Here is a 22,371-nt window from a genome sequence, read left to right on the forward strand (position 1 = left end):
AATTACATTGTCATGTGGCTTTGCCAACAGACATAAAATACAGTTAAATAAATTGAATATATTTAAAAAATTCAAAAAAAAAAAATATATAGTATTATTATTATTATTATTATTATTATTATTATTATTATTATTATTATTATTATATGTACATGTTTTTTTTAACACATTTACTGTGATTATATGCCTGCAATTAAAATGTGATGCATGCTAACTGCTCCTCTACTTGACTTCTAATGAAATGTATTGTTATCAAGAATTCCAACAAATCCATTTAAGTAACATACAAGGGTATATATGCCACAAAGATGTGGCCAAAGTTCATCTTGCTTAAAGACAACCTACCGACACTTGGACAGATGTACTTTGCTGTAAACGAAAGGACTCTTAATACAGGACACAAAATTCTGTGAAAGGAACGGTTTGAAGAATCTCAGAGTAAGACATTGGAGATGAAATGTTTTGAAAAAAAGGATCTCTTATGCCTTTTATGTAAATAAGTATGTGTTCTCATGAAAGATGAGTCGGTAATGAGTGTCACAAAATAAATGCATTGCTGTGCCTACAATTTATCTTTGGCTAAAATTCAGGTTTGAGGGTAGATTGAAGTGATGTGTTATTTCCAACACTTAGAAACACAAACTGCCTAAAATCTGTATTTACACATCTCCAAAATCTGAAATGTTTTAGCATTTTTACTGTTAATGTTTTATTGACAGCACATTGCATGAGTTGTACTCAAAAGTATTTCAGCATTTCACATTGTATTCTGAGTTCTAATCATGGTCCTTCAACGATAAAGTGGGGCCTGAGGCAGTTGATGATGTGATGGATTTGGTCACACATTCCAACTGACTTTCAGCACCTTCTAGGACAGTTGCAACTCCATTCCACACAAACACACACACACACACACACACGCACACGCATACGCACATGCGCACACGCACACACGCACACGCACACACACACACACACACACACACACACACACACACACAGACACGCACATGCACACGCACATACACACAATTTTTGGATACAGTTCATGCAGTGTAGTGCAATGACAAGTCCTATAACTGGTGTACTCGCTGTCTAAATCTCTCTCTCTCTCTGTCTCTATCTCTCTCTCTCTCCCTCTCACACTCGCACAACATGTGCGCATGCCAAGTAGTGCGAATAAGATCTGCTGCTTGAATGGCAGACAGAGGACCCAAAACATACTTACATTTTTAACCAACAATATATTATTTTTGAGGGCTTACATGCATGATCAGAATGACAGATGTGTAAATTCTGGATTTTTTTCTCTCGTTGATATCTTTGTGAAAAAAAAACAAAGTTCCAGGGGTATTCAGAAAACCATTGATTTCTGAAAGCACCTTGGCCAGTTGAGCGGTATCTATAATTGTGGCTAACACTACATAATTCGATGTCCTTCCTTCCTTTTTATGAGGTCAAAAAATCCTATTCTGAAATATGAATGTGTAAAATGCCATACAATATTCATTCAAATGGAATCGTATTACCACCTGGTGAATTTCTTTGCCTAACTGGCTGTGAGTGTCATAAAAATGCATGTATTCTTTCGACTAAAGACAGATCTCCTTTAGCCCTTCCCTAAGGTGTCCTTATTTATATCCCCAGAGAGATGTCCCCCTGCACACTAAATACTGGATTCACACCAATCATATCTGGTGGCTCTGTTGGCGCCACTGGCACTGCATCTATCTTGCAGAAAGTCATATAACACTCATCATTACTGGCATCTCTTACAGAACTGGTGACCTTTAATAACTCACTTTAACTTAACAAGCCTATAGTCTGCTCCGGTTTAGTGCAATTTGCTATTAAATCCTATTATTAAACGTTGAATCATAGTCAAGCATAGATATGACTATTTGGCAATTTGTTAAACGCAGGTAGAAGGAAAGGATTCTTTTTTCTCACATATAACTCCTCATGTAACCCCCAGATTGAAATATTTAACTGTTGCCCCCACCTGATCTACGTCCTTAATATAATCTTGCGCTGCCCTTGTTATAAGGTTGCTCTCCTGGGCCCTAATTCATCCGATTCCATCTACCTGTTGCCGCTGACCTATGTCCTCCCCATTTCCCCCTAGAGGGGCGCCCTTAGGTTGCATGGGAGGGACAGCACCACGACACACCCTCCCTAGTCACTGTCCATCAACGTCGCTCGGAAACTTGGAAACCCCACAACCACAGAGCAGCGGTCGGCCTCTCCAACAGAGATTTACTGTTCCTTCTCCTGTGAGCTCCAAAACGCAATCTGAATATTGAAAGGAATTTTTAGTGACAAACTCAGATAACCACAGAGGCCAAAGTGGGATTAAGATGCCTGTTTACACAAGGCCTGTTTTGTCTGGCCGTATCTTCGGTTTTCCCTTCCTCCAATTTCCACTGGGAGATTGACATTGTGCGAGCTGTGCCGGATTTGGTGATTGGCATCTCTAAATATAGTGGCAGGGGAAGACAGAGTGCACACGAAGGGAGACTCTTCTTTTAATAAGATAATGATGGATCGGCATCCTAATAATCAGTGGGCTGATACCTTAGCAAAGTCTAGTTTGAAGTCTGTGTGCGTGGTGTCAAGATACAAAGGGTTCAAGGTAACACTTCCGACGCACAAAGGCATTTCGCGCTTATAGCAAAAAGCCACTCGTCTCTCGAATATTGATTTCATTCCTTTCTCAAACACATTGCTTGAAAAGGACAAGTCATTTCCTGTTCTCTGCGATGATAGATTACAGAGGCATAAGGAGAGTCAGCAGACTACTACAGTCTTAAACGAAAAAATAATCTTTTGGAATTGTCAAATAACTTATAATAGCCATCAACAGCACACTGTATAGACTAGCAAAGTAAGTGCAGTGTTCTAAAGTAGTTTAGGATGGGACACCAAACAAAGTCATAACAATTGCTTCAGTTTTACTGAGTAACTTCGACACAGTGGAAAGGATAAAAAAATATGTGGACCGTTTGCAATTTTTTTACATTTGAGCCTGGTAGGGTATATGACTTTCCAAAGAAATTGTCCAATAAAAGAAATAAAGAGTTGACACTTAATTTAAATGCCTCTCTACCGTGAAATTGTGCAATCTATGTTTTGATGCAGTAAACATGAGTTATATTAACATATATGTTTAGATTGCTTTAGGAACACTGAGAAATAATGGGGTGTCTTGTGTTGTATGTACCATGCAAACTATAAAGATATTGTGTGATAGCGGAGTACTCAATTAAGCATAATTGCCTGATATTTCCTAATCAAGTGCACTGAGTTAAATCAGAAAGTAGTGATTGTGAGCTATTATTAAACCTAATAGAGATGTGCTTGACAGGTAACAACAAACAAGGCTGATACAGGTGTAATGCCTTTGATGCAGTATTTTTTTTTAATTGGCATGCATAATATATATAATACATATATTTTTAGTTGAAAACCATTAAGACATCAGTCAGTGTCAACAGTACAGGATTTTTACATTTTATTCCTCTTAGTTATAGTAGATAAAAACAAGAGTAGATAACGATAAATGCATACGTGTATTGAAGTGATACAGATACAGACTACCATATGGATGACATTATTATGACAAATGGTGTTTAAAATAGAATTCTCTCATATATTCCAATAAATTCTTTATTAATTCAGAATGCCTTCACTTTCCTTTTCAAAAGCCATAAAAGAGCAGCAATACTTTGTACTCCAATCCATCATGTGAAATATTCAAAAGTGAACCAGGGTCACAGTAAGGTAATTTACTGCTGTACTCCTGTCCTTCTATCCTCCCTCCTATGGCTTCACAGCATGTATCATGTTCAACGTCTCACTAGGCCTCGGGGGAAACGCTTTGTCATACAAGGAAAAGAGAGCCCATTGGTTTCAATTTATTTCTCTTGTTGGTGGATATGCATGGCAAGTGAGTTAGAGCATAGTGCTGACTGTAGCTGAATAACAGCTTGTGTACTCCAGAAACTAATACTCTTCCAAAGGTATCCGCCTGGCTGTTTTTTCATCTCCTTCCAGCAGAAATCAGTGGAGATGGGATCTAGTCATTTGTCATTATTTATCCATTCCAGGTCCAGAATCAATCTAAACATTAACACAATCCCATTATAGGCCAGGACATTTTCCGGAGGAGTATCGGAGCACGATGTCAGTTGTGCTGGGATATAAAGCAGGGAAATGGAGAGCTCCCTTGGCGGGGGTGGTTGTAAACTGAATGTTTATCTGATGAGTATTTCTACTTCTCCATTTACAAGCACCCTTTTGATCCCTGATTTACATTCCAAATTTGCCCCACTCCATACACCTTGTTAATAAAAAGATATTCTCTTGTGCTTTTGTTCGCTCAACCTCTTCTAATCCTATAAGTGTGGACAATGGTGATCACTGAAAGGCTTGAGCTAACATCAAGTTTGGTTTTAATCAAAGCATCACTGATATGGATAGTCAGTGTTGGGAGCAGCACACTGCAAAAGCAAGTGGCTCATTTATATATATATATATATATATACATATACATATATTACTTTTATGTATGATATTATGCATAATATAATTTTTTATACTCAGTTATATAAAGAAATATGTATTTTTTATTATATATTATTAAGCTAATATGTAAAGTAGTGCGTTACAATCCATATCAAGTTATCTTATCCTATATATAATAAGGGGATCAGCAAGCACTCCAAGCCTCCACCAGACAAAAACAATATAATTACAATATAAAGCTCAAAAATGGCAATCAAATTCACCCTGATATTCTTATTAAATAAATAGCCCTGACAAAAGTAAACAGACCCCAAATACAAATACTTTCACCTTATTACATTTAGCTCTTGTAACTGAATCGAAATGATACACACAATAAACACAATACAAATAGCTAATAATGATGTTGTTATTTGGTTTGGTAAAAGGGAGAAGGTTTTGCTTCAAGTAGCTAAATCTGTCATCAGAGTCAGAAAAGAAAAGCTTGCCAACAGTTGTTGAAATTGGAAACGCTTCCACCCATAGAGTAGACAAGTACTTGTAATTCATCCGTACAATACAAATTTAAATACCTGACATGTTAGACATGTTGGTTGAATATTGTGTAGTGTAGGCAGCAAGCTCAGTGTTACAATATAACATATTGATAGTCACATTCAAAATGACAGGATACAAGGGCGTGACTGGAGAAATATTGCGTGTTTGCTCTCTAGCTCACTGGCACACAATATTACCATACTCTCATGTCAAATATAGTTTACCTCTTTTACAAGTGTACACATTTTGCCTGGTTTATTCATGAATGCTATTTATTTCACCAGTTGCAGGGCACACACATCCAAGTTGTGTGCTCTTGTCTTGACGACATGTTACATATCGACAGAATATAGCAGTCAGCACCTGTGTCGCTCCTAATGGAAATGTGCATTAGGTGATCGAAGTGAACCAAGGATTCCACTGACAGGTCAGACAATTCGACAAACAAGCTTGGGCGCTTTGTTATTTGTTATTTTGGATGCAGTGTATATATTTGTCTCTTTCCTTTCTAGGTACACCATTGGCCGAGTCACTGTGGAAACTATAGTAGGGAGGCTGGCTAGAGGAAAAGGATACTGACATATTTGAAATGTTCGAATATCCTTTTCATATCAAATATGGATTCCAATGTCCGGAATAAAGCGTTCCGATTTCCACCAACATTGACATACTGTCATTCAGGTCTACGTGAATTGCTGAGGCCTATTTTTTTATAGCTGTGTATGTGATCCTTCAAATTTCAGAAAAATAAATTGCATCTTTAGAGATCCCTGCATTATTAATTGAGATGAACACTATTAAGACCAATAAGGATATGTGTTATTCATAAATAATACTTTAAAGTCCCTCGTAAAAACTTCTAAAAACGTTTCACTAAATTGTAGGAGAATTAATCATTTTTAGATATTGCCCCGATGATTTTATCCTGTCATCTTTTTAATGCAGGAGATTTTTGGGTAGAACCAAAAACATAAAAACAAATAAAAATACTTAATTTCAACTAATTAAAACACATGCATCGATAGCGGTTTGAAGGGAGTGCGGAAAACTTGCAAACAGATGAGATTGATACAAATATAAATGTATAAGGCTCCTTATTTGTATTCCAACCCAACTTTACTAGCCCAACAGTTACTGTACCCTCAACATATATCTCTCAATGGTATATTGCATGGGTGTCTGCATGATAGAGTGATGTTTCAATGCCTCTCCTTGAACATTCCCGAGTGCCTGTTACTGTATATGTTTTTGAATGAGTATCAAATGGAGTGGAGGCCTGTGTGCAAAATGAAGCAAATCTGTACCTACTTTGCACACGACATGAGAACTGCATGGATCACTTAAACCCATCCAGTCTGTGAACAAAATGTACCAATGTGTTTCAGTGTTAGGCAAGTGAGTGGATTGGAGGAAGCGGGTGAGTGTAGGGACAGTCCTGCTGCACAACTACCCAGGATTGATTGTCGAATGAGTTCAGGGATGACTGACTGACAAAGGCAGCAGGGGGGGCGAGGGAATCAAGCTGTCCCACGGATTGGAAGGGTCTTAGAGAGGGCTGGTGGTGGATGACAAGAGGAGGCCACCCCTCCCTGTCAATCGTCCGGTCCACTTCTTCTCAAAAACGGATTTCTAGAAGACACCATGGCAGAGGGAGGAGGGAGGGGGTTACCCCTGCTATACTCCCCACACTCCAGAGCCACATGGCCCTCCTACGGCAGCAGCAGCCCCTTTTCTTATTTTGGCCACGCTGACGTTCTGCATTCTTCCTCTGAACCATGAGCCGCAGCGTGCCCATTGAGGCCAACTGTACAGAATTGGGCAGCAAGTGAATGATTCGGTGAGGAGTGGGCTCTGGATCAGTGATGTCAGCAATTGGATCAGACAGTGCAGCCACATCAAATTGGCCAGATCTGAAAGAAAATCTGGTTGGCATCCAATATGCCCAAAATGTACGGGACGGGAGGCAGGCCCAATGGGCATTGTTTAATGCTTGGACTTCACGCTGGCCTACTGCACTGACTCAGACGACCTTTCTTGCCCAATTGAACACACGGGAGAACGCCGAGCCCTGTCGCTATGTGCTGAAGTCCGGGATCGATGCCCCAGTCCCGTGGTCGCAGAGAGACAGAGCTGCCCACTAACGAGAACTGGACTAAAGGGAAGGAGGTTCTATCCACTGGTGCATCTCAGAGAGGAAGAGGTACAACCATTCATCCACTATATGGGCTGTCATCCTATAAAGAATAGTACCTTCTTAACTCCTAAGTATGAGAATGGATCGAACGGGGTCTCTAGAAAGAAATAGAATCGGTCCAAAGGTTTAGGAGCCTCACCTTATTTAAAGCCATCAGTCATATGTATTAAATACTAAAAGTTACTAAAGTTGATCTAAAGTTATTACAATTGCAACATTAAAAAAGTTATCACATTTTCAAGCTTGCTGCTTTAAACGTTTGTCCTTGTAATTGGAGGAGATTTAGTCCAAGGCTTGGAGAGCAAAGAATCTGACTATACATTCAGCATATGGCTGTGAATTAAGTAGACAGTAAGTAAAGATTTACACCTCTGGAAGAAGTGGACCGAGAGAAAAAGTGACATCTCCATATAGTCGTCTCTGGGAAGTCACAAGCTGTGTGGAAAACAATCCTCATTTGTTCACAGAGACTTGATATTATCTCCACTGAAGCCTGGAGGACTCAGGGGGCCGGTGTGTTGAAGGTAGAAGAAAATGAAAGAGATTCATATCACGTCTAATTCACTCCTCAGCCTCTCGGTCTGTTTGCCAGTCAAGTACAACATTTGGCCGGAAAAAAATAGGATTATCAAATCCATGTTGGCTGCCCTGATAATAGTATGAACAAAAATCGTTTAATATATTCTGTTAATGTTATTTATGTGTTTCCTGAAATGAAAAAATAGCCTTTCTACAGCAACTGTTGTATAAGAAGTAGTTTGGAAGGTATAGGCTAATACACTCCTAACTACTCCCAACTGCCAACTGTTTCAGTATCATATATTCGAATGCAGACAAAAAGGATGGAAATTATTTAGTCATTAGGAAGGCCCCAAATGTGCCGATTAATTGCCACAACGTCTGCAACTGGCGATATATTCATAGTGATTAAAAACTGAGGCCAACATCACTTTTTATTAGCATGGTTATATGGAGTGGAGGACTTTTCGGCAGCTCATCATCATAACCAAGGAGGGCAAAGGGATGGAAAAGGGCTTTGGGTAATCCTCTACATTTAAACTGGGATGAGGATAACCACCCCTAGATCAATGGTAGGATGGCAGCCATTAGGGATGCGTTTGGGACCCGCCTTGAGTGGGGCGGGCAGCATGTCCTCTTCCTTCTCGTACTCACGTGCCAAACTTTGATCTTGGGCAAGCGTCAGAACTATATCGCAGTCTTGGGAGCAAAGTTACTGAGGGCACTTCTCCAAAGACTAACTTTCATCATGAAGCAGCACTATTATTCCTGATGGAACACTTGATTGCTGGCCTTTCCGCGGCCGGAGACAGGCTATGCTTTGTGATCATCTTCTATAATGAGATGTGGCCCCCAGAAAATTGAACAGCCTTCGATGTAAATTGTTTCTGAAGGAACAGTTCTTCACGCAATGTGAAGGAAGACCTTGAAATATGAAATTGAAAATATAAACATAACAGGAGAAAGCTATTGTTTTAGGGGGTTAGGAGTTTCGCTGAAACCAGGCGAAATCATAAATCAGCATACATTATGGGATGTTGTCTAGCTATCTGGGACTCTGCAGGTAATAACAATCATGCAATGAGACCAGATCAAATGGCGAGCTGTAACATGACATGTGATCGAGGCAGACATTGCTTGTAGATTTGTCTGAGCATGTATGGCAAAGCCATGGATGTTGGACACAGAGATGTGTAGGGTGTTTATGAAGTGTAAACGGAGGGTGCTGCGGTTTCCGCTCTGGGCTTTCAGAGATAAGGGCGAGGTCCACCATTAATCATCCCTGACGAACACATGTGATAACATGACCAGAGCAGAGGGGAGGGGAGGTAGGGGAAAGGGAGAATAATAGAGGAGAATCAGGCCCTTATTCGATTGTTCTGGAGAAAACAAGGCCATTCAGGACAGGGTGATGACAAAATAAAAGGACGCTGAGCCACACTGTTGTATTACTCCAGATGACATTTGGTGCTCTATAGAAAACGTAATCACTTGCCGAAGGCTGCAAGCATCAAAGGCAAGACTTGTTTTTGTATTGTGTATATGTGTCTCCATGTGCATTTTTGTGTGAGTGTGTGCACGTATGTGTCTGTATGCATGTATGTGTGTCTGTATGTGTGCATGTGTGCACACTTGTGTGTTTTGCATTGTTCCATGCACGTGTGTGTGTCTGAATGTGTGCATGTGTGTGGACTTGTGTATTTTGCATTTTTTCATGCAGTGATACATTTCATAAATAGCATACTGTGTAAATTAACTACCATCTCTACAATCCCCAAGCTCTACAAGCCCAAAATAGAGCCATCAGTGGCAAGACACAGTATGCATCAAACAAGAGGATAGGTTGGGACCAGACAGTGTCTTTTTATTTACTTTCGACAATTATATTGCAAAGCAGAAGGTCTCTACGTGATGACAAGGGCAAGAGTTTTTTCTCCCACATCATCTCTCCAAAAAAAAGGAGAAAAAAGGAAGAACACATCTCCTCTGAGGCGTGATATATCACTCACATACAATTAGCCCAGCAAGGGCCAGAGCGGCCTGTCTAGATACGAGCTTGGTCTTTCTGAGGTGACACACCTAGGTCAAAGAGACGGCTGCATTAGTCACGATTGCAGTTTCATTTACAGGGTAGGGAAGGGCTGAATAAATAGCTTAACCCTGCCAGGTAAGACAGGTTCCGCTGAGACCTAATAATGTCTCCCTAGGGAGGGTAAATGTACTGATGACTTCCTGTGAGAGGTGGAGCATGTGAATGTTAAGCAGTCACTCTCATTCATAATCCCGCGATTTGAATTATGACAGAAGAAATCATTTGTCCTTGTTAAGATATCACACAATGTTGAATGTGGGTTATTAATTGTATATATTGAGTATGCTCAGGTTTCCTGAGCTGCAAGGTCAGTGATGGTAATGACATTGAGATAAAGAGTTGTTTTGCCTCTTTCCAATGTCTCCCTGTAATTCAGGTTTTACAGCTAAAAAGTAATTAAATCTACAAATTGGAAATCCCTTTGGTTTGGAGACACAGCACATGCAATCTGACCAAATGTGAAGATACAATTTGTGTTATCTGACCCAATGTGAGGATAACAGTGTTAATATATATATATTCATAGTGATAGATCGATTTTTTTAATGGCAAATGTTCTAGCTTGCTCATAAATGTTAATTTCCATGCAGCTGGTAATTAATCTTGTGTCGGTCTGATAGGCTGCGATGCAGGCCACTTCAGGGTCCTCTATCTATTTTATACCATAAGCAGACTGATCATAAACAATACAATATATAGAACAATACCTTATTTGTTCGTTCTATATTCTGTGTTTATCCCAATATTTAACTGCAATAATATCATGATCAAAATAGACAAAATATATAATGTCCCTGTTTTTCGTTTCAGAAATAATATCAGATATGTTGTTGATTTATGGAATGCCGGTTTGGCAGTCCATAAAACAACGACATATCACACCTCCCCAGTTATAATTTTAGAAATCTATTATTGGGCATTTCATTCAAAGACATGGTTTCTGAAATTAATCGTGATGTTTTAATGTTATAGATGCCGGTGGATGCCTCGTACGGGTAACCCCCATTAACATTTGTTTTTCCAATAAATAATTAATTAAATACTTAGCTTCCACATGTCACATCTTATTTGCACAAAGTCTCTAGTCAAGGTTTGTCTTAGCAAGTCAAACAATAATAAACTTTGACTGTCTGAGCAAACATAGACACGGTTAAACTCGCTTACCCAGTGAGCTCACCCAGTAATGATTTAACGGGCACTGAATTCCACTCAACTTTAAGATTGTTTCGACAGCTTCTTAAATGACATCACCTTCCTCCTGCATGTTTCCTGCATCCAAAGTGAATTAAGTTAGGCATTTGCAAACCCAATTAAGGGCTAATAGGAGGTATCCAACGTGGCGCGGTTGGTGTAAAAAGGTCAGGCTGCACCATTGATTTATGCACTCACCATTAGATGCATTTGGGAGATTTGGGACCAATTCACAAGGGAACACAGGGACACGAGAATTTATCACATGGGATGTTTCAATAATAACAACAATAAAAAATATAAGTAATAATTCACATTACGAGTACAAAATAAACCATTCTGATTTGCATGTTATCACTGCTGTCAATCATATATTCAGGTTGAGGAGAACAACCAACCTGATGACCTAAAGTTTCCTGTCATACACAGGCCTCACTGACAGCAAACTGAAACACAGTCCGACAGGTTGAGCATCTCAGGGAAGCCGCAAGCATACCACAAATATTTGTAAAACACCTTCCGGAACACCAGATCTCAATCTCTGCACCTATCACTGTCACGTCTTACAGAGAGGACGCACCTGTCGTCACACACATCAAGCACGACCCTCTGTGTTGTTGCCAGGGGAGACACATACATTAAGGAATGTCATTATATGCATGGTTAGCATCAGAATCATTACTCTATAGACGATAGAACAATGGAGCAGATAAATACAACTACAATGTGTCACAGTGGTAATGTAGTGTTGCTGAGCCTGGGCTTTCCGAGCTATTGGCCCCTCCTCCCGGCTGGTTCCCTGGCTACACACACTCACACACCCTGTTCATAGTCTGAGAGGTGCCCTGTTTTTTAAATCCTGCTTCAATAACTCATTACGCGAGCATGGACAGCCATTCATTTATCATTTCAACTTATGCCACATGTTTATTTTGTAATGTAGAGGGAATAAATGGACCCTGGCTGACAATCAATACCGTCTTCCTATCTCCTCTAATTCACCACTCACCGGATCTATCGTTTGACGAGCTGACATTGTTACCTGGAAACAGAGTCGTCTCGTCTGGCTTTACACATAAAGATTTTATCAATATAAATCAAGCATGGTGAATATGGGACTTACGGTTAGAGATAAAGAGAAAGGGTTGGCAGAGTTTCTTCTTTCATTTATCCAGGTGAAGAGGGGAGTTCTCCCTATCAGCCAGTAGTGCTCCTCGGTTGGAATGCCTGCTCGGAATTGGTGACGCAAACCCTAAATCCTTTTTTACAAGTTGATTAAATTTTTTATTGAAATAAAACACATTTTCCTATAGTACACATTTTAGTACACATTTTTTAGTACACATTTTACTACAGTATGCGTCCACGCATACTGCGTGGACGCTTCGCCTCGGTATGTTACCAACATATTTAGGGCTGAGTTCCTAGCACTGTAGTTTGGCAGTCTGGATTATTTCTTTACCAATAGCTGTACTATTTCCTCCCGTTGCCCCTTCCGGGCCAGATCCAGTGCTGTGGAACCAGAGGAATCCAGCAGAGTCCTGTCAGCCCCGTTGAGTAGCAAGGCCTTCACGATGGCCACGCAGCCGTGATTTGCCGCCAGGTGCAGTGGTGTGTCATTGTACTTGTTGACCGCGTTGACCTCCGCCTGGTGTAAGATAAGCTCAAGCACACTGGTGAAACTGCAACTGATGCAGGCCAGATGTAGCGGCGTCCTGCCCGCTATGTTCTCCACCACGTTGGGCTCTGCCTTGGCAGCCAAGAGATCGGCCACCATGTCTCCGTAGCCATGTTTGCACGCTATGTGCAGAGGCGTCCATTCGCTCTCCCCCTTGGCGTTCACACTGCAGCCCTGACTCTCCAGCTCGAGCACAGTGGTCCTGTGGCCTTTGGATGCGGCCAAATGCATAGGGGTCCAGCCCTGCTCGTTCCGGGGGTCCGGGTGGCCCCCGCTGGACAGCAATGTCCTACAGATGCCCTTGTGGGCCTTGCGGGCGGCCACGTGCAGCGGCGTGCAGCCACTGCTGTCCACGCTGTCGACGAGCGCCCCGCTCTTCACCAGGTGCCTCACCACCCGGTTAAAGCCCCCCTCGGTCGCCAGGTGCAGGGGGGTGGCCCGGGAGTGGTCGGCGGTGTTGGGGTCGGCCCCCTTGCAGAGAAGCAGCTTGGAGATGCCCAGGTGTCCGTAGTAGCAGGCCAGGTGAAGAGGCACTCTCCCATGTTTCAGCTCGGCTCGACTGAGCGCCTCCACTGCCACCGTCCCCCCCTCCTCCGTCATCGACGACGGCGGCGGCCGAGACAGGAGCAGCCGCACCACCGCCTCGTGGCCGTTCTGGCAGGCCAGGTGGAGGGCGATCCAGCCCGCGGTGTCCGGCACGTCCGCCTCCGCTGCGTGGTCCAACAGAAGCCGGGCGGTCCGGTCGTCGCCGTTCTGACAGGCGAAGTGAAGCGGCGTCCACTGGTCCTGGTCTAAGTTGGTCGCCGACGCCCCATGCTCCAGCAGCAGGGACGTGATCTCATGCATCCTGGGAGGAGACAGTGTTTAGTCATGCTGATAAGTCTACCACGTGTGTTAGTTTGGAGAAAAAACGGAAAATCAACTGCAATTAACACGGTTGTGAAAATACTGAATGCGTTGATGGGTTGATGGGTGGATGGATGGTTCAATTATTGAATGGATGACTGAATGGTGTGAATGGTGATAATGTAAAATGACTAGTTAACAGAAAAGGATCTGTTGTTATGTTATGTAGTTTTCTTTCTGAGACCTGTGTAGGACGGCGATGATGAGAGGTGTGTAACCCCTGGCGCTTTGGCAGTTGACCTCGGCACCGAGATGAAGGAGACGTCGGACACTCTCTGCATCCCCGGTAGCGACGGTGTGGTGAAGCAGAGTGTTGTTCTCTGAGAACAAGGTGGAGGTGTGCTCCTTCTGCACAGACTGACGGAAACTTTTAAAATCCTTCTTTCTCAGGAGCGACAGCATGGCGGTAGAACCTATAAAATAAGAAGAACATTGATTGTTTGCAGAATGAATGACTATGGTGAGTTATAGTTTCTTGGTTCTAAATCAAATATAATAAATTCAAATAATTGTATATATTTATATTTTTGTTATTTGTTGATTCGGATTTTAGGGGTGGAAGTTATTCAAACAGTGGTAGCATTAGAAATCTTTTTTTTTGAACTGTCAGCCCTGCAGCCTTTGTACTACAAAGAACACAATAACATCCTGCAGTACACTCATAGTCTGACCTGGAGGAAGGTCAGCCGTGTCCGGATGCGGAATCTACATTAGAGTACATAAAATAATATATACATAATTTAATGATGCATAATTTATCATTAAAGAAAATTGCAAAATCTCTTCAACAGAAATTCAGTTTTAGTCGAATATAGTTGCTCATATGGACTTTGTTAATTTGTAAGATGTATATGGAATGATGGGATATATATACAGACAGACAGTCAGACAGATGACACAGACCTTCTGCGGTGGACTGGTCAGCTGAAGGTATTCTGGTCTCTGCTTGACAGAACCGTTGATGCCTGGAATCTTCAGGACTTCGCTGAGCACCTCCGTTTTACTCACGATATCTGCAAGACACAACGCCAAGAAATGTTATGCAGCAGAGCCCGCGCTAGTCTCAATGTTCCTTCCTGTTTTACAAGCTCACCGTAGTGCCCTCCCACACAGATACATAATATATCTTTTGTGCATCACAAGTGGTTTTGAAGATGTAGGATTCAGAGGTGGTAGTGGGTATAAGGAACCTTTGCATGTATTAGTATTCAGTAATATCAATCTTCATGCATACATTTCTTGTTTCCTAGAGGTGGGATCTACACTCACCAAGTTGACTACGTTCTCGCTGCATAATTTCACAACGAAAAAGGGCAAGTAAGCCAAACAGGCTTACATTACTTTATATGAAACAGTTGTGCATGTATGCATGGACAATGTATCTCTTTTGTCCGCATCTGAAAGAGCAACTGTATCCACGATGGTTAGCAATAGTAGTGACAGGCATACCATATTTTATCTTCGAGATTTCATCATACAAAGTTCCTTTGTGAAAGGTCTATCTATACATAGATACAGACAAAGAGATAGACAAATCCCAGAACATAGTCACTATTTGAACCTTAACTTTCAATTTTGACATCCATTAGCCTGTCACTCAAAGTGCCTGGCGCGTTTTGTCGGGAGGAGGCGAAGGAGCTGCGAGGCCTGGAGTGTACCTGCAAACTGTGGCCTTGTGTGGAGGTCCTGGTCCCAGCATTGCTCCATGATGTCAATCATCTGGCCACACTCAGGGGGCTTGTCGTCAGGCACCAAGTCTACACAGGGCCTCTTACCCCCTGATACCTGCACCAACAGCGTGGTCATACTGCGCCCTGCACACACACACACACACACACACACACACACACACACATATAAATACGCGCACATATATATACAAACATACACATAGACACACACACAGATACACACACACACACAAACACACACACACACACACACACACACACAAACAAACACATAAATGACTGTAGATAAATGTGTTGGAAAACAAAAAATGTATGATTTGTTTGTTAGGAGAGTTATCTACCTGGGTACGGTCTTTGCTGTGTCAGAATCTCCCACATGACAATTGCAAAACTACAGGGAGAGAGCACTTTCCAGTCAGTTTAAAAAAAGGGGTCCCAATTAGTCAAAGTTTTCATGTTTACTTGTCATATCCTAAGTAGCAATGCTGAAAAACCTTTCACGACAAATTCACACCTGGTGATCTATTGGTAGAATTTATAGGTAGGTTTAAAGACGTAAGTAAGCTCAGAATATGAATTTTTCATACATTGATTACGGAGATGTAACCCTGAGACTGCTTTGCATACTTGCTGGTTGTTGTTCTAAGCCACTTACACTTCCACCTTATGCAAATTTGTCACAATTCCAGTGAAGCATCTTCAATCAGAAATGAATGATTGCTTCAGAGTTTAAGTAAGTGGAGAACATGTGAAATAGGATTCCTATTTCACATTTTCTCTTTTCTAACCTCTTTACTTCACTTTATTCCTATTATAGGAATAAAGTGAATCAAAGAGATTCTGAAAAAAATATATATACATATGGCATACCTATACACGTCAAAAGCAGCTCCAGGGGGTTGGGGAGACATGTTGAACATCTCAGGAGGAATGTAACTCATGTTTCCTCTTGCCGTCAGGTATTCCAGGAAAGTTCCCTTGTCCAAGCCCTCTTCCCACCTGATTAACCCGGAATCTGAAATCTTTTGATTACAAAAAAAAAATCAGAGCCGATTGTTTGCGTTGGGAATCTTACACAAACTCAAGGTGGCACCTACCCCATCTTCAATGATTTTTTATTCTCCCCCTAATGGACGCCTTGCGAGCCCAGACAAGTATATTTAATGAGCCCTCAAACACGCTCTAGCATCACCCGGGCATGTCACTAGGCTCATTATATATATATCCACACTCCGCTGTGCCTTATTACGCTAGGCTGTTTCACTTGTTTACAGAAACGCAATTTTGGTTCTCACTTTGATGTGGAGGTGCTCGTCGAGCAGGAGGTTGGACGTCTTGAGGTTGAGATGAAGCATGGGGGGAGTCATGCTGTGGAGGAAATTCATGCCCATGGTGACCTCGTGAATCATCTGGAACTTCTTGGGCCACATGATGGTGTGACTGGCCAGGAGATGGTCCAGGGAGCCATTACTCATGTACTCCATCACCACCGCAGCAGGATCGCTGCACAGCCCGTAGATGGAAACGATATATTTGATTTTCACTTTTGCTATCTCTGAGGCCTCCTCTGTCATTCTTCTGTAGGGGGTTGAAGGAGGGAGGGGTGGGGTGGATTGTTATATTAGGCCGACATGACTCTGTTGTGATTCAGAGAAAGGTACCAGACCAAACTACTATTTATCCTATATTTTTTGAAGAGATCATAAGCAGTAAAATACAAAAGAATCAAAGGAGAAATCAAAGCAGAATGAAAATCAAGCCTCACCTGTAGAAATTGTTTGCCGCCACGCTGGTATCTAAGCATTTCAGGGCACATTGCTCTCTCCAGACATTCAGCCTGACTCGGTACACTTTGCTGAACCTGCGCTCAGCCACTTTTATCCAGTCGGGCCCAAAGTCACTCTTCTTGAAGTTCCTCAACTTTCCAGGAGCTCCGTCGAGACAATCCATACGGACAATTGATCCCCACCAACACAAGCTAATGCTACACAGATTTACTCGGTAATCACACACACAAACAAGAATTAGGCTCCGGGCCTGATAGAGATTACGAGCTGCACAGGTACTCGCTGCGCTGCGTCAGCCGTGTAGAAGTGCCCAGGGGACGGCATGGTAACACAAAGTGTAAGAGCTCAATGCATTTCAATGTCAATAGCTTCACAACAGTGCTTTAAATCAGGGAGAGCCTGCTCGGACTTCGTTTCACAACTGAATTCATGAGTGCCAACTGGGAAGTTGCTTGTCCTGTAATGTCACAGGACTGGTTTCTATCAGACTGCTTCAAGATTTCTGGCATAGCTTTCTACTTTAAAAGGGAAACTGGATCTTCCACATGTCAGCTATTGCTTCATCCTACCTTTCTCTATCAAATTCTTATTTATAACCATCTGAGTTACAGATAGAGGAGTGGCAATAAACGGCTTCACTTTGATGTCAACAGATGATCAATCACCTGAAAGAGCTTGTTCTGTAGCGTAGGCACACAAGCGAGTAAGCAGCGTCTGTTTTAATTGATTTCTTTAATTTGTTTACCTTTGCCCCCATTGATGATACCTGAATGAGTAGGTGTGAAAATATTGGGTTGTGATTGTAGTGTGAAGTGGAAACGTGTTTGTTTGCGTATGTTGTGTGTGAATATGCCTGCATAATGTAAAGGTTGTGTGTGTGTGTGTGTGTGCGTGTGTGTGTGTGCAAATAAGCCAGCTCCGTCTTGACAAGGCTTATTTTTTAATATGAAAGCTGCTTTTTTGCAAGTCATGTTGCTATAAAGGATTGTTGTAAGTGTGTATTTTTGTCTTAAAGAGCATACAATAAAACATGAAAAACAAAGGAGATTTGACCTACCAAGGGTATAACCTTTGCCTGTCTGGAAGATAAACTTTTTTAGAAGTGGTGAAGGCTGCAGATACCTTAGCAAGATAAATGGCCTGTCCGCAAGGGTCAGAACCTGGAGAACAAAATGTCAGAGGACAGAGAATGGTTGCTTTGGTTTGATCATTGTGGTACCACGACATCATATGTATTTGTGTTTATTTATTTTATTCAACCAATCTTTAACCAGGCAAATTATAATTGAAAAATAGTTACATTTTATACTGACTTATTTATAATAATAATAATAATAATAATAATAATAATAATAATTATGATAATAATAATAATAATTTGAAACAGTGGGATGATTAGGGGGCAATATTGTGCTCTTGAAGCTTGTTGGTGCAAGAGCAGGGTGAAACTTGGCCAGTACATTGGGATGGGCAACCCGACGCCTACATGTGGTTTACGGAACACGAGAGTTGAGAACTTCTATGATCTGGGCTTGCGTCCGGTCATTCCCATGCTGCTCGCCACATTATTATTAAAAAAACCTGTATTTTTCGATAAATATTCTTCATCACAACATGATTGGGGTTTAGAGAGAGGGGGACTTAGAGGGGGCTCAGCCCTTTTGAAGGGGAGCTTCAGCCCCTGTGCTGCCTCTGGTCCAGGCGCATTAGGGATGTTTCATAGAAGGAAGAAGGAAGGCCAGAAGGAAGATAGTTCATATATAAAGGACCATCTCAACAAATCTCAACTACAAGAACACGTCAAACCCAGAGCAAAAATGTATATCACAAATCCAAAGAAAAAAACAAATACCATGATTCGCTCTTTGTTTCCTTCTCTTAACATCTTGGATTTTTTTCCTTTTCAGAGTGGTTGCTAAGATTAAAGTAAGTGAAAATTAACCTCTAAAATTGGAGGCACAATGCTGTTTGGAGAACTCCTGTTTCCATCAAGGGGCCGGGTGTGAAGTTTGTCCAGGAATACCAATACCTGGAGGACACCTGCACAGAACTCAGAGGCAGTGTACCAAAAAGGTCAGAGCAGACTCTACTTTCTGAGGACACTTGGTCATTTATCGACTGCAATCAGTCTATAGGTCTGCAACACTTTATGCTACAGAAGTTAAATAAGTTAGTGGTGGCTAGTACCAATTTCTAGGCCTTTGTGTGCTGGGAGACTGATAATGAGGACAATAGATGCAAACTGAATAACATGCTCAGGAAGGCTGGGGGGGCAGTACTGGGAGCTGGGAGGGTTAGCGCTGTTCCGAATCATCGACAATATCTCCCCGATCCTTCACAAAGTTTTGCCACAGCGTAGGAGCACTTTTTGTTATCCTCACCTCATCAAGGTACCTTCAAACTTCTCAACATCTCCACTGCAATAGTAATTATTTCTATCCATCCGCATTGTGAAATTTTTGATTCCTACAACCACACACACACACACACACAAACGCAGACACGTACTTTATGTAGTATAACACACTCACCTCTGAAACAGCATTGGTTACTTCTAACAACTCAGCATCCGATGTGTCGTAATGAAGACCGTCTGACGATCAGAGCGCACATGTTTCACCCATGTTTCAGTGAAGGAGAATCTAAGTGATACTGCTTGTCTCCATTCCCTCCACACGTGTACAGGGTGGTGCTGATTGGAACGCCATAGGTGTGACTGAGTGGTACGCAGTGACGGTGAATCGATGCAGCCAGTAGATGAAAAACACCTTGGTTGACAGCAAAACACGATTTGTTCACAACCACAAATACAATTTAGGGGGATATCATTTTCTTTTTATGGGATTGTTTTTCAAACCTTAGGCCTCATCCACCCTTATATGGTTATTTCCATTAAAGTGGTATATTCTCTGCTTGTTGACCTCTCAGTTGCACCAAAATGGTTTCTCAAGGTCACTAAAAACTACGCTTTTTCAGACTCGTTTTCAGTTTATTTGAATGGACTTGGGTATCTCTATAAAAGTGGTATATTCTTTTCCATTTAGTTAAGGCCACTTATTCGCACCAAAATGGTGTTCAAGGTCACTGAAAAGTAAGCTTTCTCAATACAAAATTCTCTGTGTATTCGAATGGACAGGTGGAACATAGGCTTGGCCAGCCGAAAACTTTATGATCACCAGTGTGTTGACATGTGGCTTGTACTGTATTTAATTAGATGTTTACAAGTCTACGTAGCGTTTCTTGGTCCCTACACCACCATGTGGACGCGTATAAATACACTGGGGACAATACTTCTCATTCCTGGTCTCAACCACGGTTCAAAGAACACTACCACCAACGGTTCTTGATCAGACCAGGTTGATCTAGCAGCTAGTGGCATAAATGTGGGAGCGGTTGTTGTTGTATTCGCCCCTCAAGAAGAAGCCCATCAATGCGCATGCCCCGAATGTTCCTCTTTGGTGTTTGACCCCGTAGTTGAATTGGATTTTTTATAGTGCCGCAGGTGTGGACAGGAATCGATTTGAAAAAAGAGGGGGAAAGTATGTTTTCATATATATATGGATGGAGCCGTTATGTCTTAATGTCTGCGGTAACACAGAGGCATACACACAGTCACGCATGTTCACACTACTTAAATTGGTCCTTAGGGATTAAACCACTACCTTTGGTGGTTTTATGAAGATTTGGTGTAAACGATGTCACAACCATCCTCTGTATCGATCCCTGTTTTATCTACGCTGCAGAGAATTATTCAAGAGACTTTTTCTTAAGGGTGAATCTTTTTGAAGGTTGTAGATCCATATATCCGAAAAACAGAACAACCAACCGTTAGGACGATTCTATTGTTCATGCTTCTTATGCGGTTGTGTTTTTTTAAGAGCCACATTCTGAAATCCTATTATATGTTGTTGTTTTTTCAATGATAACTCCATCTAAGTACAGTAAGTATTTCATCTGTGTGCTTCGCTTCTCTGTTACCACAGGGCCCCACGACAGAGTAGACGTGATGTCGAATCACGAGAGTTTTCACTCATCCCAAGCCCCATGCCTTTTGTTTATCATTAAACAAAACCATTAACCAAATCTAAAAGAAAATTGGTTATACATCCATACATTTCCGATTCCATTTATATTGGTGGTGGAAACAACAGCGATCTCTCATTTAAAAACAATAACACGGTCCCTCATCGTAATCAACAGCTTATCCCTCAACGACTTTAGTTTTTTTAATCCGAATGCAATCTCAAACTTTTCGCTGTTTGCAAATTAAAAAAAGCAACTACTCAAACTTCTCAGACTGCACAGCAAACTGCTCTACTGTACAGGCCTACATTTCAACATCACCTTTGAGCAATCCATACAGAAAACAACCAAAAACACTGAGCATTGTGGAACAATAATCCACCCTGTCTACACTGGCGGGAATTATAATTTATCGTAGGACAATACAATGGCGGATTTGACAAAGCTAAAAGGAATCTATTCATTCCTGATTGAACCTGCTATAGCTAACATGAAAGTCTGCCAAAGGTTTGGTTGGTTTGAGTTAGTACCACAGCACAATCTGCAGTGTTACTTCAATCACTCTCTCACTTGTCCACCTTATCCTCTCCTCCCTCTTCTCGCTACGCTTTCAAGTATGGTAATAGATGGATTGAACGTTCATTGGACACATTCGTTTCATGGTTGAACCATTTCTTCACTTTTGGATTGATGTTCCAGTGCATGCGGCAAGCAAGACTCATGACCGCCTTTGTGATGGGTTACCTGAGGGGAGATGATGACTTGACCTTTATCGATGGTACCCACACCTCATGGCTCAGCCAATCAACGCAATGGATAAGATGGATAAGCTGAGAAACAACAGAGTCGCTACTGGCATCGCTATTCATACTTTGCCGTCACGTGACTACCATGGCTACCTGGAGGGCAACAAACGCCAACAAAATGGCGACGAACAGCGGCCAGCCAGGGGAATTGCAGCCTTGCAGATTTCCAATAGGCCTACAATCAATCAACTATTTAGACCATAAATGTTCAAATTAGATATCAAGAAAATATAAACATACTCGGAACTTGTGATCCATACACAGCACCCGCTGATGTGTTCATTGCTTTTGAAGTTGTCTCGACCAGACGTGGAGTTTGAAGATATTTACATTTATCTTATAGAGTGGATGGGTTCCAAGTGGATGGGTTAACAATGTTGTCGTACGGGAGGTGAAAAACAGGAATATCTTCATAATCAAACC

The 22,371-nt window shown here is 41.6% G+C and overlaps 1 protein-coding gene across 1 annotated transcript; it reads right to left on the reverse strand.

Annotated features, from left to right (window-relative positions):
* Window positions 1–11,656: 11,656 nt before the first annotated feature.
* Window positions 11,657–17,527, reverse strand: ankk1 (ankyrin repeat and kinase domain containing 1). The gene is made up of 9 exons (XM_079732636.1): window positions 17,098–17,527; window positions 16,628–16,910; window positions 16,203–16,354; window positions 15,674–15,723; window positions 15,300–15,455; window positions 14,545–14,654; window positions 14,313–14,346; window positions 13,826–14,054; window positions 11,657–13,582 (listed from the first exon to the last, which is right to left on the reverse strand). Exons 1-9 carry the CDS (start codon window positions 17,280–17,282, stop codon window positions 12,508–12,510), a joined length of 2,274 nt encoding a protein of 757 aa, XP_079588762.1. The 5' UTR covers window positions 17,283–17,527; the 3' UTR covers window positions 11,657–12,507.
* Between the last annotated feature and the right edge of the window lie 4,844 nt (window positions 17,528–22,371).

This window comes from Pollachius pollachius (genome assembly GCF_949987615.1).
Source record: "Pollachius pollachius genome assembly, chromosome: 3".
NCBI classification, from domain to species: Eukaryota; Metazoa; Chordata; class Actinopteri; order Gadiformes; family Gadidae; genus Pollachius; species Pollachius pollachius.

Bases quoted from the DNA above. Each gene is read 5' to 3' on its own strand.
- ankk1 (XM_079732636.1), bottom strand. From the start codon at position 17,282: ATGGATTGTCTCGACGGAGCTCCTGGAAAGTTGAGGAACTTCAAGAAG. The intron at 15,724-16,202 runs GTATGCCATATG...CTCTCCCTGTAG, and splicing joins GCTGCTTTTGACGTGTATAG to TTTTGCAATTGTCATGTGGG. The intron at 15,456-15,673 runs GTAGATAACTCT...GTGTGTGTGCAG, and splicing joins ACAGCAAAGACCGTACCCAG to GGCGCAGTATGACCACGCTG.